Here is an 18,357-nt window from a genome sequence, read left to right on the forward strand (position 1 = left end):
GAGTCTGACTTTCAAGTTCAGGCCCAACCAGTGTAAAAGTGGCAGCCACACCCTCCTTTTTGTTCCTCAAATGCACAAAGTAACTCAGACAGTAAAGAATCTGCCTGCAATGTAGGAGATCCAGGTTTGATCACTAGGTTGGGAAGATCCCCTGGAGAAGGGAATGGCTACCCACTTCACTATTCTTGCCTGGAGAATCCCATGGACAGAGGAGCCTGGCAGGCTACAGTCCATGGGGTTGCAAAGTCAGAAACGACTGAGCAACTAACACTTTCACTTTCACTAACTCCTGCCTCAGGGCCTTGGCATTCATTAGCTGCTTTCTCTGCTTGAGGTTCTCTTCACTCATGGCTGGTTGCTTTCTTTCATTTAGGTTTCATCTCAGGTGCCTTCTCTTCAAAGATGCCTCTTGTAAGCACTCTAATATGTCGCTCTCCCCTAACTCCCATACTTTCTGTCCATTTACCCCGTTTTATTGCCCTTAGAGTCCTTATCACTCTGTCAAACGATCTCATTATATATCTCATTTCTTGTTTAGTGTCTGTCTCCTTTATGAAAGTAGGATTTTATGTCATTCACCTATCTATCCCCTGGGCTGAGAACAGAAGCACATAGTAGGCACTCAGTAAACGTTTGTTGACTGCTGGAAAGGTGTTGGGTCTAAGAGAGGCAATCCTGACGGTGAGAGAGGTTTTGGAATATTGTCATCTTGACCTTGCTAAAGCAGAAAGGGGCGTGATCGAGATGGGCCAGGACTCAGACTAAAATGCACCCATTAGGGTGAATGGATAAGTGTCCTCACAGCCACTGAGAGGTGGCCTGACTCTGCAGCCAGGTCACAAGAGCCAAAAGACCTCAGAGCAGTTGTCCCTTGCTGGGAGCCAGCACAGGAGATCCCACCCATGACAAGGTCACGCAGGACTCGAGGGACTCCCTGGGCCATCCCACCCATGACAAGGTCATGCGGAAGAGTCCTGGTAAGCAAGGCCTCAGGACTCGACAGACCCCCTGGACCTGCTCGAGCATCTACCGCAAAACCAGAATCTTACTATTTTATGTCTTTCACCAACTCTTCTGACATTAACAGGGGGCTGTCCCTGACCACCTTTCTCTGGAAAGAGTTAACTTAGGGCTCTAGTTGATAAATCTCCTGGGCATGAAAGGAGTGTTTCAAACCCCCTGTTAGCATTCTAGCTTACTTGGCAGGTTTATCCAGACTCTTGCAACATTGTTGAGCCAATGCTTGCTGCCAAGTTCTCACATCCCTTATCCATTGTGTTCCTGGGAGTGCATATAGTTAAGATATAGAAATAACAAGCAGTAGCTTTAGCATTAGCAACATTAGACTTTGAGTTAATAAGTTCTTTCTTTGCTGTAACCCGCTGAATCTTTGCTCCATAAAAATGTAACTCTGTACTTTAAGGGTAACGCAGGGTAGGAATTTAAGAAGAAACACTTTAAGGGAAAATTATTGTTCTGGCTGACCATTATCAAAAAGAGGTCATAAAATATCAACAGGCCTCCAGGACAGAAGATGATGTACAAAAAATAAGACTCTTGCAGGAAGGAACCTGATATCGATAAGTTATTACTGATGGAATGTTGAGTTGACTCTGCATTTTTCACCTTGCTGTATGTATAACTCAGGGTATAAAAGCCCTAAGGAAAATAAAGTAAACGGGCCTTGCTCACCGAAAAAGCTTGGTAACCCCGTGTCATTCTTTCCTTATCTCTTTCTCTATCTTCATTCGCCGAGGTTGTCCATCCTGAGGATATCCCTGGACTCTGCTGAGGCTGGACCTCAGTAGTCCCTATCCTGGATGAGGAATTGGCGTCTGAAGTCTGAGACAAGGTCCTGGGGTGTTCCACTGGGGAGAAGCACAGTGACGAGGGTTCAGCAGGCAGTTCACCCATAGACAACAGGACCCCAGCTCCTCAGGTGAGATTCAGGGGCAAAATGTTAGGTAGCAACAACTGGACAGAAAACACAACCTTAACCATGATTACTAGGGAGACTCCAAAAACCAGAATCCAGGCAGAAACCAAGTCATGAGAACCAGAGTGGGAGCTGGGCTGAGCCTGAGGTCAAGTGGGAATTGGGCTAGCTGGGGAATTAGCCAGTGAAAGAGGCAGGACCGGACAGGCGGTTTGGTTGGGAAACACGTCTGTGGCCCTTTGCTGTCGGGGCAGGGGGCAGAGCTGCATTTGCCTACCAAAGACAGTGCTCAGCGGCTGTCTGTCTTCAACCCTCTCCCCTCCTCTTGGGCTTCCAACAAGAGAGCTGCCTTCAGCAGCACCCCTAAGCCAAAAAATCTCCCTGGGGCTGTTGTGGATATGCCTTCAGAGAGACTTTTAGTTATTTTAGCCATTGGACGAGGAGCTGTCATATCCACAGGACCAGACAAGAAATACCTATAGGACTTCTGCTGGAGAGTGACCAAAAGTTCCCATTGGCTCAAAAAGCAATAAACTGCCCTGCCTAGGGCATGGGCCTCTCCAACCCTGGCTCCCCATGAGGGCTGCTCAGCTGTCAGTAGGCCAGACTCCTAGTTGCCCTCCTGCTCTAGCCACAGGCTCACTCCTGCCTCCCTACTTCTGCTCACTCCCCTCTTCTTTACCAATCCAAACATTACACTTTCTTCAACAACTGAAATAAGTTCAGTGATTTTTTTTTTTTGGTGACCCCTCCATGATGTTGAATACATAATGCTGAATACATAATTTCCATAGCACAGTCTTACATTTGGTAATACTCTGGACTAATTTTTGTTCCCAAGTAGTTTCAGCATGTACCTTGTTCTCCTAACTAGATCAGAGGGTCCTTGAACGTAGAGGATGGATCCTCCTGCTATATTTCTTCCAGAGCACCCAGCAAAGAGCTGGGGTGGGGGCATCATAGATCAATGTTAACTTGAACTCTGCCTTCTTCAAGAAAGGGCAGGGGGAAAGAAATATTTTTGGTACCTGGGGCTGCTTGGTGAAAAATGGAGAGCAGGAGCTAAGGGCATGGGAAAGAACTGGGCCTATTGGGTAACCTACACTTTGTAGTTTTAAATTTTGGAAATAAAAGGAGAGCAGCCTAGTCTCGACATCCAGGGAACCTAGGAAGTAATAATGAGTCAATGTCTCCTTTTAGAACTTCTCTATCCCTCCCCCTGCATTGGCTCTCAAGAACCACATACCTGGCCTGTATTCCACCCCCTCTGGGTGCTTCTGCCCACTGATGACACCATATGAGAGAATGAATTAGTCCTGAAGAAGTGACTCAAAGGATGAGCATTTCAGGTGGCATAGAAGACTGATAGAAAGGGTGCCTATCTAGTAGGGTGAGCTGCCTTTTCTGCTCATCACAGTCAGAAATGTCTTCATGGAAGAAAGCAAGACATGAAGGCATGTGATAATCTATACAAATTTTATTTTAATATCAATTTGTATGGAAACAAGCAGGTGTCAGTGTTACGCAGGCACGGAAAAAAGGGAAAGAAAAAACCCTCCAGTGATAATTGCTCTTGTATTTATGCCATTTGGTTTCAACAGGGACAGGAAGTTTTACTGTTAGCTTCCTGTGGGAACTCCAGTTTCTGCACCTTTCCCTGCTGCCTCTCAGCATCACGATAGAGCAGGGATTTCTGAGCCTTCAATCGGCAAGCCAGGCACATGAAAATTGACTCCACATTCTGGCTCTCTTTGGGGTCCTTGGCTGACGTCTCAAATAAGAGCATGTTGTGGGCATCAGCAAATTTCAGGGCTAAGTTGGAGGGCACCTGGATCTGTTCCCTCAAGTCACACTTGTTGCCCACAAGCACTTTCGGGACTAGTGGGGGCACAGCATGCCCATTGCATTCTTGGATCCACATTTTGAGGTTAGTGAAGGAGGTCATCTTCGTGACGTCGTAGACAAAGACCACAGCATGCACGTTGCGGTAGTAGTGCTCCACCATGCTCTTGCGGAAGCGTTCCTGACCCGCTGTGTCCCACACCTGAACCTGGAAGATACAAAAGACCGATATTTGGAGTCAGAAAAGGAAACATGAAATAGAGATAGGAGAAAACATGGTTCTGTGGCATTATAAAAATGAGGTGACAAGCCCTGACACAGGAAGTGGTTCTTTGACAAATTGGCAGAACGGTCTTTTTCAAAGTAGAGAAGTTTCTTCCAGCATTTATTAAGTCTTTCTTAAGATTTTGAGTTGAAAATCTTAAGTTTTTTAGTTGAAAATCTGGAGTGTAAATTGGTCAACTTTCTTGGGGGGCAATTTGGCAATATTATCAAAAGCTTAAAGGTACAAAATTTTTAGAGCCTAGAATCCCATCCAGAAATCTATACAAAAGAAATAGCAGATAATACAAATAAGTAGTTGAGATATAATATACAGCATGATGCCCATATTTACCACTGCTGTATGATATATATGAAAGTTGTTAAGAGAATAAACCTGAAAATTCTCATCACAAGGAAAAACTTTCTCTTTTCTTGCTTTTTCTTTTTATTGTATTTGTATAAGATGATGGGTGTTCACTAAAGTTACTGCGGTAATCATTTCACAACATATGTAACTAAAACTATTATGCTGTATACCTTAACCTTATACAGTGATGTACATCAATTACATCTCAATAAAACTAGAGGGGGAAGCAAAAAGAGAGAGAGATGTGGTCAAAATTCTGTACAAAGATCTTAATCAATTTTTACAAAACAGGAAATAACCTAAATGTTCACTAGGAGATAAACAGCTAAAAGGCATGTGTGCATCTCTACAGGTGGGCTCTTCACCAGCTGAGCCACAAGGGAAACCCGTCTACACAATGGGCTATTATGCAGCCATTAAAATACTCTTTGCAAAGAATAAAGCGTGTGTGGGAATTCCCTGGCAGTCCAGTGGTGAGGACTGTGCTCTTTCACTGCCAAGCCCCCAGGTTTGATTCCTGGTCAGGGAACTAAGATCCCACAAGCTGCACAGCATAGCCAAAAAAAAAAAAAAGAATTAAATGGTGCAAAAATGCTCACAAAATACAAGCTTAAAAAGGAGGATACAAAGTATTTTGTACACTATGGTCCCAATATTAAAAAAATTAAACATAGACACATGCATAGGAAAGATCAGAAGTGTACAAAACTAGAATATTAATAGTTATTTATGAACAGTGAAATTTTAGGTGATATTTATTTCCTTTTTTGTATTTTCCAAATTTTCTACTGTAAGCATACATCACTTTGGGGTTTTAATTTTTTTTTTGTATGACTGTTTAAAGAAAATAAAGTCAGTGTTAAAATCTCACTTTGTGGCTCAATTTATTTTAAATTCACTTCTTTCTTATGTAAAAGGTAAATTAGCTCATTGGAATTTTCTTCTGTGTCTTAGCTTTTGGGATAAATGACAATTAGCAACATACATATAGTTCCCAGGGGATGCTCCAGAGTCTACACACATTCAGCCCAAGCTAGTTTCCTTTATATATCCAAAATCTTGGACAAGGGAAATCATGCTGAGAACAATTGTCCCAAGGCCTTGTACAATTCTAAGTTATGAAAGAGAATGTGGTTATAGTCACTAATTGACTGCTACAGTTCTTAAAATGAAGTATAGCCTTTATTTGGAATTAGCAGTCAGTAAGTATAATCTGAGGGCTTCCCTGGTAGAGCAGAGGTTAAAGCGTCTGCCTGCAATGTGGGAGACCTGGGTTCGATCCCTGGATCAGGAAGATCTTCTGGAGAAGGAAATGGCAACCCACTCCAGTATTCTTGCCTGGAGAATCCCATGGACGGAGGAGCTTGGTGGGCTACAGTCCACGGGTCGCAAAGAGTCGGACACGACTGAGTGACTTCACTTCACTTTAAGTATAATCTAGTAAATACAATTAAATCTTTTTGCTGGGTAAACATCTTACAGGGCACTAGAGTCATCATTCTGAGCATCAATTTTCATCATCCAGGCTTTCCTTCATCTCCTTTATGGAGATGGGTGCCATGTTCCTTTGGCATGATCTTCAAGTCATCGCCTTCTTCTATTCAGATTTCCATGTATTTTGGTCAGATTCTCCTCTCCTCACTTCTGGACTACAGCAAAGGCTTTTGGATTCTAGATGCCTTCACCCCAGTGGCTCTTGCATACTGCTTTCAAATCAGCCTTCTTAAATCCCTGCTTGTATCAGCGTGTTGTCCTCCTCTTCAGCCAATTCCAACAGCCCTCTATTGCATATGGCATCAAAATAGAAACATTTCTGTCTGCCATAATTCGACCCCACCCAACCTAGTTTCCAGCTACTCAGCTATACCTGGTTCATTCTGTCCTTTGTACCTTTGGTCCTACTAGTCCACCCTCCTCTGTATAAGTAGTTGCCCCCAAATTGCTCTATCCAAATCCCACCCATTCTTCCAGGCTCAGCTCATATTCCACCTTCTTCCTAAAACCTTCTCCAATTTTTCAGTTCTCTTTCCTTAGGAATGCTTATTGTACTTTGAGTCTCTACCACGCCATTTAGAATATATTTATTTGTTCTCTGGGCTTCCCAGATGGCTCAGTGATAAAGAATCCATCTCAGTGGTAAAGAATGCAGGAGGCTTGATTGGGTTCAGTCCCTGGGTCGGGAAGATCCCCTGGAGAAGGAAATGGCAACGCATTCCAGTATTCTTGCCTGGAGGATTCCATGGACAGAGGAGCCTGGCAGGGTGCAATCTATGGGATCACAGAGTCAGACATGACTGAAGTGACTGAGCACACACGCATGCTTGTTCTCTAGTCATTTCATCAGTGTCCTTGGCATCCCTCCAGATAGACTGTAAGCTGTCTTTTTCTGCATCAGGTCCCTCATCATCAAGCTTGTCATTAATATTGTCGTCTTGATCAAAAAGCAGTATTGGCCCGAGTCACCAAAACTACAATCCATCTGACATCCTAGGTATCTGCCAAGGATTTCAGAGACAACATTTGACTTTGGTTACCCAGAAAAATGTAAGTCCTCAAAGGCTGATTTGCTTTGGCAAGCAGAGACAGAAGGGATTCTCATTTCTTCCACCTCTCTGGTGCTCTGAGCAGGAAGACAGAGGAGAGCAGGCCGGGAGAGGAATGGAGGTCAGTGGAAAGAGGGCAAGTATCGCCAGAGAATATCCTTACCACTTGGCTCCTGGTTTCCCCACCCCTACCCTCTGGTAGTCATAACTCTTGCCTCTGAATAAGGCTGAATCCCTACCAGCTCTCAGGCGTGTGGCAGATGCTTTAACACCATGAGCTCAGGACTCTAAAAATACCTGCCACTAGCAGGAACACGGGTGGGAGTGTGTGAGATGTTTGGGGCTGAGTAGGTTGGCTGTTTGGCTTTTCTAAGGTAGGGCTTCAGAATGATGCATGCCACCCAAGCCTGTGGAGACTTGAGCCTTTGATTTGGGGGCCTGGAATTTCAACCTCTCTCTGTGGTGAGAGGGGAGCCAGGAAGCAGACTGCTCACAGCAGAAAATCACAAGAACCGGTGCTGTGGCTTCAAAAGCCATCACAAAGGGAGAGTGCAACAGTCAGGCTCTCTGAAACAGGAATGACCTTGTTTTGTTTCGGAGTTTGGTGTCCCAGTCTTTCTCGGCACCCTCATAAACCCCCGGCCTCCGTTGGACAGTGAAAGCAGCTCCTACCCCTTTGGCAGCTGGCGTTCCCTCACCCAGTCCCCCTCTTCCCCCGTGGGCACAGCATCCACACGGTGGCCAGCGCTGGCGCCTGCCCCTAAGCCACACATATGCCCCCAGGACCCTTTTTTTCTCTCCAAGGACCAGTGGGGTTTAGTGGAGTCAAACAAACAAGGGTGCAAATCCCAGCCCAATCACATCCTACTAGTTAGGTGTCCTCAGGCAAGTTACTTTATCTTCAGTGTCCTCCTCTGGAGAGTAAGGATAAACATAGCAATCCTGTAGGGATGCTGTGAGGATTAGCATCCTCATAAGTATAGGACACACTGCCCAATACCGTCCCCCTTCATCCCTGGCCCGAAACCGCCACCACCAAGTCTGGCCAGACAGCTCATTGAGCGGGCAGCCTTGGAAATGCAGCAGTGGATATGGAATTGGGAAACACGGGTTCCAGTCCCTCCTTTCACTAACTGAGTCAATGACTAGGCAAAGGAAATTGCATGCAAGAAAGATCTTTGCACAATACAAAGTGTTCTGCAAATATTAGTTGTTGCCATTGTCTCAGGGGGCCCATAAGCCCTGTCCTAGTAGCATTGCTCCTTTAATCCATTGGTTCTCATCTTGGAAAGCAGGATGAGATAGCTTGGCTTCTTTTTGTTTTTTTTAGCTTGGCTTCTTGATGATGAGCTAGACCCAAGGCAGAGGCAACCAGTGGGGAGGGGGAAGAGAGAGGAAGACCAGCAACATGTCCTGGTGGCTGGGGTCAGGCCCAAAGTGACAGGAGCATCGAGGGGCACAGGGGAGCTGCCAAAGATACCTCCAGCCTTGTAAACCATTTTCCTGGGGCTACGGCTGCCTGAGCAAGTCCCTCACCCCCTGCACATGCTCTTAGGTGACTCAGGTATTTCTTTTCCCTAGAGAAGATATCTGGTATCTTTCTACACATGAGGTATGAGGTATGAATATCCTTCTGTTGGAGGCTGGTGGGGGAGGGTAGAAATGGAGAAAGGGAAAAAGTATATCTGTAATCTTTGGAGGATGCCCGAGGGGGTCACAGGGAAAGTTTAAGACAAGTCTTTCTTCAGTGAACTGCTGCTGCTGCTGCTAAGCTGGACCATCCTATCTGCCTGTAAGATACAACCAGCTTCACACCCCAGGTTGACACAGAGAATGGCAAAGGAGGACGGAGAGACAAAGAGAAACTCACACACAGCAAGAGAAGCAGCAGTGGAGACAGAGAAACAACCAAACTGATGGCTAATTAACCATTAAGCTAACTGGCAGAAGATGGAAGCTCAGAAGCCCTAAGGAAGACATGATGTCATTCTGACTGCAGGCCGCTTCTGAGGGAACACTTAGTTCAGCCTCCATCTACTTGGTAATGTAACACACATGAGGGTGTTTTTCCAAGTGAGTCCAGAGGAAGAGAAATCCACAGTCTTGAGCGACACCTGCCCCCAGCCACGGCTGACCGCAGGATGCCTGGTCCAGAGGCTAGGGCAGAGGGTGTGCCTGGCATGTAGGAGGAACCCAACTGAACAGGAGAAGATGCTTCCATGAAAATCTACAAAGAGGGGCTCAAAAATTAGAACTGAGCCTCCCTTCTACTACCTCCCCACCCCCAAACACCCAGTCCTGTTCGGCATTTTCCAATGCTTTGAGACTGAGACAGGCGCGATATGATTTAGCTAAACCTGTAAGGTGACAGACACTTAATGTTCTTTCAAGGAAGTTCCACCCTTCCCTTGAGGGTTGGGGGAGGCCTCCATCCTTCCTAAGCTGATGTCAAGAAGGCCTGTCAGTTTTCCCCTATGATGTCTCACCGTATCCCTGTCCTAGGTAACTTTGTGGGTTGGATGGACCACAGGGCTGGCCCAGTGTGGGGATTTACAGACTCTTCTAAGCCAGGCAGCACAGTGTGTGGAAAGAGCACCAACAAGGGAATTAGGAGACCTGAGTTGTAGGCTGGGCCCTGGGTGATCTTGGGCAAGTCACTTTCCCTCTCTCAGCCTGAGTTTCCTCTCTGTAAAACAAGGAAGTTGGATTAGAGATGCTCTAAGGTCTCTTCCATCTCTGAATATTCTCTGATTCTTACACTCAAGGTAAGACAGTCAAGGGACAGAAAGGAAAACCTAGGTACTCAGCACAACGTCTGCAGTGCAGCTGAAGGGGGCTTTCTTGAAGGCTCATGAGTCCAGGGGCTGAAACCCTGGGCCCCTGGGATCCCATAAGGCTGGCTGCCTGGCGTGCCACCTCCCCCTGTGCACAATCCCTCCCAGCAAGATATTGCCCGACTTGAGAGAGCAGTGACAAAATGCGTGGGCTCTGAATTGAGGCTGAATGCTGGCCCTGTCTCAGGGAAGGCAGGACAGTGAGATGGCGCAGTGCTGGGGCTCCAGGGTCGAAGACCGAAGCTCAGATCCACGTGCCTTGGGGCAAATTATTTCATCTTTCTAACTTTGGTCTCCTTATCTATAAAACAAGAACGGTAATAATAGTCCTAATTTCCTAGGGCTGCTGAGAAGATCAAATAAGATAGTGCATGGAAAGTGCCTAGCCTGGGCTCTTTGTTTCTTCAATAAATAGAAGTTGCTGTTGTTGTTATTATGATTATTGCTGACTTGCTGCAGGCTTTTCTTGATGTTCTTGTGAATCAGGAAATACTGGATTATAAATGTCGTGAGGGGGTGGCAGACACATAGATTGCTGACACCAAATGGGGCTTCAAGGCCCTACAGATGGCACAGAGTCTTAACCATTGGACCACCAGGGAAGTCCCAGCACTGCCATTTTAGAGCCTGACAGCCTTCTCCTGCTGAACCTGTGGTCTAGGGCTGCCTCAGTTTGGGGACTTTTCTCTCTCTCCCAAAAAGAGAAGCCTTTGACAGTCACCTCCTAGCATGGGTTTGGTACCCGTTCCTTGAGACACTTCAGGCCAGCCAGAGTATGGGGCAAAACTGTCTCCCCTGGAGTGCCTGTGCCAGCTGCTGTGCTCTGCCATCTTCTCAAAGACACTCCGGTCTCACCTGCCAGCTTGGGCCCTGGGCTTGCAGCAGCCTTGCTGGAGGCAGGGCCCCCTTCCCGCTGCTCCCACACCCTACCCTGAGCCCCTTCAGAATCTGTACTCAGAGGGCTTGCCCATGAGCAGTGTCACAAGATTTTGTCCTCTTGAAAATATCATCTTCCCAAAAAAGCCTGTATTAAGCACTTATCTGCACGTGGTGCTATGCTGGGCTCCATCTCTTGCGAGTCACACTGTCACAGGCTCTGCCCTCTGGGAAAAGGTCCAGAATCTTTGGTGGACACTGTAAAATCCAGTTTGACTAAGTACTGGATGTTAGAAGGGAAGGAATCTTTGCAAAATTTTCCCCAAGGCCATTGGGCAGTGGCCCTCTTCCACTCGTTTTCACCTTCCACTTTCTGGCTTCCTCCTCTCCTCTCCCGCTCTTCTCCTTTCCTAGACTCCCAAACATTTCCTTTTTCTTTCATCTAAATTTCAAGTGGACTTCTTTCCCCCTCTCTTAAATGTAAACGACTCTTTGGCTCAATGTGACATGATGTTAAACAAGCGATAGCATTAAATTCGAAAGGTTTTGAGGGTTTAAGAACACATCCATAAGTATATTTCTATTTTGGATTTTAAAAGGCATGTTTTAGAAATTCCAGTCTTACAACCTTACATTAAAGAAGTCCTAGCCAAACAGACATTGAAATAAGAGCCCTAGGAAACGATGGAGACAGATACCTACTTTGACATTTAAAAGGAAATGTAGCAATGCCCCCCCACCCCCTGCCCCCACCACCACCTGGCAAAATGAGAGCGGCAAAAAAGATCACTATTTCCAAACAGTACCCTATGTTCCTGATCCTGGGGTCAGTTGTTCTCAAGAGCACTCCCTTATCAGTACTGAGCTACCCATCTTCCTGACATCAAGTGCCTTGGACCAGTCTCTGAAGCCATTTTAAAACCTGTTCATTTTAATAACGAAGGAGTCAGGAATCTTGTACAGTTTAGAGCATTTCATCACCCTCCCCAGTTACTCAGCCCTTCTCTCTACATCACTCAGAAGAGAGGTCCTGTGGTCATTTGGGCTGTTTGCCCAATGGAAAGGGAGGGTTAACCTCACCTGACAGTGTCTGACCACAGGCTTGAGAAAAGGCCAACTGTGCCTCTGGAGGAGTTGGTCTTTAGTGCCTTTTGAGGTGTCTTTTCTGCCCATAACCCTGCCCCCTCTGCTCCCCCGGCACATGAAGCTGCCCTTGCCAGGTCCTCCCTCCCCCCATCTTCTGCACATTGAAATATTCCTGTCCTCTTGAGTTTCTGCCTTTTCTGATCTGAAAGTGAGCACAAATGGTCAGACAAGAATATCTGTACTTACTGACAAACTAATGAGAGGGGGGCACCAAGACACTTTCCTTAGCCCTCAAACAAGTTGCTCTGCATCTTTACAAAGGCCCACTGAAGACAATACCAACAGAATGAGTAACAGGCATTAGGTACCCCAGACAAATCAAGAAGCTATCATTTGAGGGGTGCTTTTCCAAAAGAACTAGTTTTATCTGTTATGAAGTGCTGGCAGGTAACCCTATGTCAATTTCTTTAAAGGGGCTCATGGCTTTGTGCCAGAACTCACTCCTATTCCAAACCAGGCCTAATCTCAACTGTAAATTTTAATTTAAAATACAGCACTTTTCATTCTCTATGGATTTCCGTCCTCCCCTCGCCCGCCACCCCGCCTTGCCCACTGCCAAGGCCTGAGGGCTTAGCCAAAGCAGGTTTGTACAACCTACTGGCACTCATATCTTGAGGTAGAAGAGACCTCAAGATATGTGAAGTGCTTTGGGATCCATTCCACAGACCAGGACGGAGATCCCTCATACCTCCCTCTGCCCACAGGTGCCGCTGCTCCCGGCTCAGGGTCGAGGATGGGTTTGAACCGGCTTTTCCCGGCAGGAGCTGTCAGGCAAGGGCAAAGGGCATAAATGCAACCACTCCCTCCAGCCCTCAAAAAATAAGGGGGGGGGGTTGAGGTGGGAACTGGGCCACTGAGGCGAAAGGGGATGAGGACTTGCGGAGGGTCTTAGGCTCAGCAAGCGGCGACACAGCCACACGCTGGACATTTACAACCACATGATACCTCTGGCAAGACCCCCTCCCAGATCCCTCCCTTTCTGGACCTGACCGTCTGAATCACCTTGATCTTCTCGCCCTCGATTTCCACCGTCTTCTCCCTGAAGTCAACGCCGATGGTGGCTTCAGTCTTGTCCGGGAAGGTACCCCCGCAGAAGCGGAAGGTCAGGCAGGTCTTGCCCACGTTGGAGTCCCCGATCACGATGATTTTGAAGATGCGAATCTGCACGTACTGGTCCAGCGACGAGTCCAGCTCCAGGGAGGCCAGGCCAGCGGCCGAGGCGGGCTGCAGATTCCCATGGCCCAGGATGGGCTGCGCCATCTCCCCCGGACCAGACCGGGGCCCCAACCCCCCTCGAGGGCTCCACACAAAGAAAACTGCCACGTTAGTGCGCTCGAGGCGAGCGAGCTTTGTGCGTGTGTATGTGTGTGCGTACGTGTCTGTGAGTGTGTACCCGCGCGTGTGTGCGTGCGCCGGCAACGTGTGTGCGCGCGCGCGCGCGTGAAGGGGGTGCCTCTCACCCCAGCCCCCCTCCTCCAGCGCACCCTCCTAGCAGCTCAGAGACAGCGACACAAAAGCCATGGAGGGGAAGAGAGATGGAGGAGAGCCGGCAAACCTCCTTGCGCCTGTGCCCTCGGGCTTGCGATCCTACGGCGCTCCCCAGGCCGCCTCTGCCGCCACCGCGCCTTTGCATAAACCCTCCCCTGCCGGGACCCCAGGGACACACCGGAGGGAAGAAGCCTAAGGAGGAGAGGGTGGGTGGGGAGATCCGCACACGCCAGCTCGGGATGGTCTTCCTTTTTCCTTGCACCCATTTATTTTATAGCTTTCGGGCTCCTCACTCCCACTTTCTCAGAGCGCTCGGGGTCAGCGGGCTGGGACCACAACTGGGGAGGACAAAGAAAGCTGCACCCTCGGGTGTCTCTAGAGCACTTTGGCCCTGGAGCGACACTACTCGGCGGGGGTGGGATGTGGGGCGGAGACACCTCTTTCACCTCTCCAGCGGCGGGCAGCTGCGCCCCGCCTCCGCGGCCCCCTCCCAAGCCTTAAGATAAAGAGATGCTCTGTCTTATTGAGAAAGCAGGTGCGCTCGCGCGCCCCAGGGAGCCGGGGAGGGCGCTGCCAAGACACACCATGGGTTGTGGGGCCCGCGCAGCTGAGAGGAGGAAGGCAGGGGCACGGGTGTGCGTGTGTAGGGCGAGTTACTGTTTCTGTCACAGACTTGCCAGATGTAGGGGGGCGCGTGCCAGGCGCCAACCGCCCCTCATCACACCACGAGCACCCATCCTCTGAATGTTCAGGAGAGTGGCTCCCATTGGCTGCTGCAGTCGGTTGTGTTTGGCTGGCCAATGGGGAAGGCCCGCCGCGGCAGAGGGCCGGTGTGTGGGGTAAGAGAAGGGGGAAGCTAGTGCTGGCAGCTTCAGCAAAAGGGGACTTTGTTTCCAGGGGAAACCGTGACAGGTCCAGGTGGAGAGATCCTGAGACATGGCTTAAACCTCACAGTGTCTTGCACTCCTGGGCTCTCCATACAATCACAAATCCTTGCAGAATGGTGGAGTTTCAAAAGGAAGTGGAAACCCCTAGGAGTGTTCACCCCTCTGCAACTGAATGTAGAACAAAGTGGTTGGGTCTAATTTGCCAGAAACCTAGATTATGCTTGGAAGATGATAAATGAACAGAACTTTCTTACGGTATTAGGGGACAGCTTCCCAAGGCTTAATAAGCACTACACTTCTCGGTCAAGGCCAATTCCCTCTGCCAAAAGTGATTTGCAGGTTCAGAATTTGTTTGAAATCAACTCTACTGATGTACAACTTACATACAATAAAATGTGCCCATTTACATTTCCTTTTAAGACTTTATCCCTCCTCCTAAATATTTCATATGCTGAGGTATTAATGACACATACCAAGAGCACCGACTTTCGAGTTATTTGCTAATGCCATCAAGGTCAGGGATTCCAGCAGCACACGTGAGTTATCATCTTAATTGGGTGTGAGGTTGAGCTGCAGAAGAGACGAACAGGACTAAATCCATCCCCATCATAAGGAAAACAATTCAGAGCATCAGTGACAGATCTGTAAGCAAATTGGAATGTGACTGCTCAGCCATTTCCACGTTATTCAAAATGGCTGGGAAAATGGAGTCTTCTAGTTAGTAAACTTTTTAAGCTGAGTTAGCAGATATATTTATAGCTAACTCTTTTAGCACATATGTAGGTCACCCATTTCTAAAACCCTAGATTATACTATTCAATGTTAAAACCATTTCGAGAAGGACTTAATCTTCATTGACAAATCCAAGGTCATCATTATGAATACCTATTATCATTGTATAGTGTGAATAGCAATCCTCATTGTATTTTGTTTTTGATTGGTTGATGTCTAAATAGCTTGCCAGATAATTCTCCTCTGTATTTGAAGCTAATGCTCCTGGTGATCATTATCTACAGAAGAGTAGCTATTTTAAAAAAGAGAGAGAGAGATAACTATTAACTAGGCTTCCCAGGTGGTACAGTGGTAAAAGAATCCACCTGCCAATGCAGGAGACCTGGCATCCATCCCTGGGTCAGGAAGATCCCCCTGGAGAAAGAAATGGCAACCCATTCCAGTATTCTTGCCTGGAAAATCCCATGGACAGAAAAGCCTAACGGGGTGCAGTCCATGGGGTCACAAAGAGTCAGACACAACTGAGCATGCACGTGCGCACGCACACACACACAAATATATCCAGGAGGTAAGAGTGAAAGTAAGTTTTGCTAATTATAGCCATAATTAATGCTATCTTTCTGAGAGATATAAAAAATATAACATCCACATAAGATTATTTAGACGCATGCTTCCAGCAAAAACTTGTCACTGAGTCTGAGAGCTTTCATTATATTTGTAAGGTAGAAACATTGATTTCTGGGAATGTGGTATATCAAAATGGGCCCATGCCCTGATAAAAAGTCTGTAGAGTGAGATTTTGAGGAACTTTCACTCGTAGTTTTGGAGTTACTCATATGTGTACATTGTTTTTGCCTCCCACCAAAATGATAAAATATCATTTTTTATTAAGAGGCCAAGAAAAGTACCTCATTGCACTTACTGCAAAAGTATTAATAACTATGCTGTACGATGCCTTTTTAAAGATAATTGTATTTATTTTTGGCTGTGCTGGGTCTCCTTGCTTCCTGGGCTTTTCTCTAGTTGTTGTGAGTGGGGGCTACGCTCTAGCTGTGGCGCACAGGCTTCTTATGGCTGTGGCTTCGCTTGTTGCAGAGTACAGCTCTAGCGCACGTGGGCTTCAGCAGTTGCAGAACATGGGCTCAGTGGTTGTGGCTCGTGGGCTCTAGAGCACAGGCTCAACAGTTGTGGCACACGGCTTAGTTGCTCCCGGCATGTGCGCTCTTCCTGGATCAGGGATCAAACCCCTGTCTCCTGCATTGGCAGGCAGACTCTTTACCACTGAGCTACCAGGGAAGCCCTGCACAATGTCTTTTTTGTGTTAATGTTGCATCATTAAATGACTGTCTTTCAAATACACTCAATTGTTTTCATAGGTACCTGATTGTCAAGATTTTGAGAGTTTTCCAAAGTTTCTTTCACCACCAGATAGGATTAACTTTGTATTTAATCAATCCTTGTTCATTACTGACTTTTAGAAATAGTAATAAATGTCAATGTCTGCAAGGCCTTTAAATATGAAATAGAAATTTTTTTACTTTATTGTGGAATTGATATTTTCAATATTTATCCCCCTCAAACAGCCCTACTTTAAAAGAAAACTATTACCTGCACTTCTGGACATTAATCTATTCTTAATGAGTATGGGGACCTTGAATCATTTTCTCCCAATAAATATTGTTTCCTGGGTTAAATTTCCTAAGATGACGTTGTAATTTCATTCTCAATCCCTAATTCCCTAAAAATAATAACTTAATCACCTAAAATATTAGGGCCAAACTTTTTTGCCTGTTTGAACCTGACCCCACCACATTCACCTATCCTTACTTACTTCCTAGTATGTACTCAAGCCATTGTCCCATGAAAATGTGGTGGGTTTTGTTTGTTTTATTCTTCCAAGCATTTTAAACAACATGGTGCTTCCTCTAAGATACTTTACAAATATTAGCTCATTTAATCTTCACAACAACCCTATGGGATTGGTAGATGAGGAAAGTGAGGCATAAGTGACTTGCCCCAAGTGGCAGAGCCAGGATTCAACCTGGAGCAGACTGGATCCAAATTCAATGATGCTTAACCACTGAAAATAGTACTTTTGGTCCAAAGTATTCACCATCTGAAACATCATTTCTTCTCCTCCACTGTCTATGTTAATTTTACTATTCATTCTTCAAGACAGAGCTCAAGTAACACTTTTTATATGAAGTCCTTCCTTAGCTATTCCATCCCGTACTATTTTCTCTTGTTCTGGCACTACATCAGATGTTATTATTTAAATGACCAATATCTCTCATCTCCCAACTAGACAGTGACCACTTCCTATACTTTTCATATCCCCCAGAGCTCCTTTCATGGCAGTCCAAGTGGCAAGTGCTCAATAAATACTTGTTAAATGAACATGTAACTCAAGGGGGTGGGGAGGGAGGCTCAAGAGGTCGGAAAGATATATATATATATATAGAGAGAGAGAGAGAGAGAGAGAGAGCTGATTTAAGTTGTACAGCAAAAACTAACAACACTGTAAAGCACTATTTGCAGTACATTATATTCCAATGTTATATTTATATAATAAATTTAATTTATTGTATTTAATTATTTATTTCATTATTAAATTCATTATATTTATTTATATCATAAAGCAATTATATTTCCAATTATATGCCAATTAAAAATATGTAACTCAAAACTTTGAAAAAGGCGTATGTTTTGCATAGTGCTAAAAATATATTTTTACATTTGTATTTTTACATTTGGTGGAGTCAAAAACACCTATTTACACTCAGTCCCTCATCCTACTCCTCCCATAATTCTTAAAATCCTGCTTAGGATTTCTCTCACAGCAAGTTTGTGAAACACGAACTCTTTGCCAGCATCCTGCTCTCAAGCACAGAAGCCATAAGAGCAGGAGACTCTCCGCAGCACCTGGGACAGCGTCTAAGACACAGAACTGCACGACGACAGATTTGGGAAAGAGAGGCCGTAATGATTCCTCCTCCAGGAAACAGGGGCTGGGTGGGAAAGTGCCAGCAACTTGTAAAAGAAGGAAGTCCACTCCGAATCTGCATAGCCAGGTGCCCCGGCCGGACCTCCGGAAAAACTGGAAGTGGACTACCGTCAGAGAATCCGGAAGGCGTAGGACCTAGTAATCAGTGGCTTAAAAAGAACAAACTGTGCTGGGGCCACGCTTTGTGAGGTGTCGTTACAGGTTCCCGCCAGCGACGCAGCGGCAGCACCGGCCACCACCTCCCAGCAAAGCGGCTTCACCGGTCCCTCCTCAGACAGCTTTCTGAGCTCGCTTAGCGGAACACGGTGCCCCCAGTCTTTGGAAACTTGCAAGCAACTCCGCCTGGGGTCTTGCCAAGTGTTCGGACAGCTAGGCGCCTGCGCCCAGCTTCTCCCCGTGCGGGCCAATTGCAATGCTGCGCGGAGCGCCACGCCTGCG

The 18,357-nt window shown here is 46.5% G+C and overlaps 1 protein-coding gene across 1 annotated transcript; it reads right to left on the reverse strand.

The window, feature by feature from the left end:
* Nucleotides 1-3,395: 3,395 nt before the first annotated feature.
* Nucleotides 3,396-13,761, reverse strand: RAB33A (RAB33A, member RAS oncogene family). The gene is made up of 2 exons (XM_040265172.1): nucleotides 12,811-13,761; nucleotides 3,396-3,986 (listed from the first exon to the last, which is right to left on the reverse strand). Exons 1-2 carry the CDS (start codon nucleotides 13,066-13,068, stop codon nucleotides 3,531-3,533), a joined length of 714 nt encoding a protein of 237 aa, XP_040121106.1. The 5' UTR covers nucleotides 13,069-13,761; the 3' UTR covers nucleotides 3,396-3,530.
* Nucleotides 13,762-18,357: the final 4,596 nt, after the last annotated feature.

Source organism: Oryx dammah, unplaced genomic scaffold, assembly GCF_014754425.2.
Source record: "Oryx dammah isolate SB20612 unplaced genomic scaffold, SCBI_Odam_1.1 HiC_scaffold_23, whole genome shotgun sequence".
NCBI lineage: Eukaryota > Metazoa > Chordata > Mammalia > Artiodactyla > Bovidae > Oryx > Oryx dammah.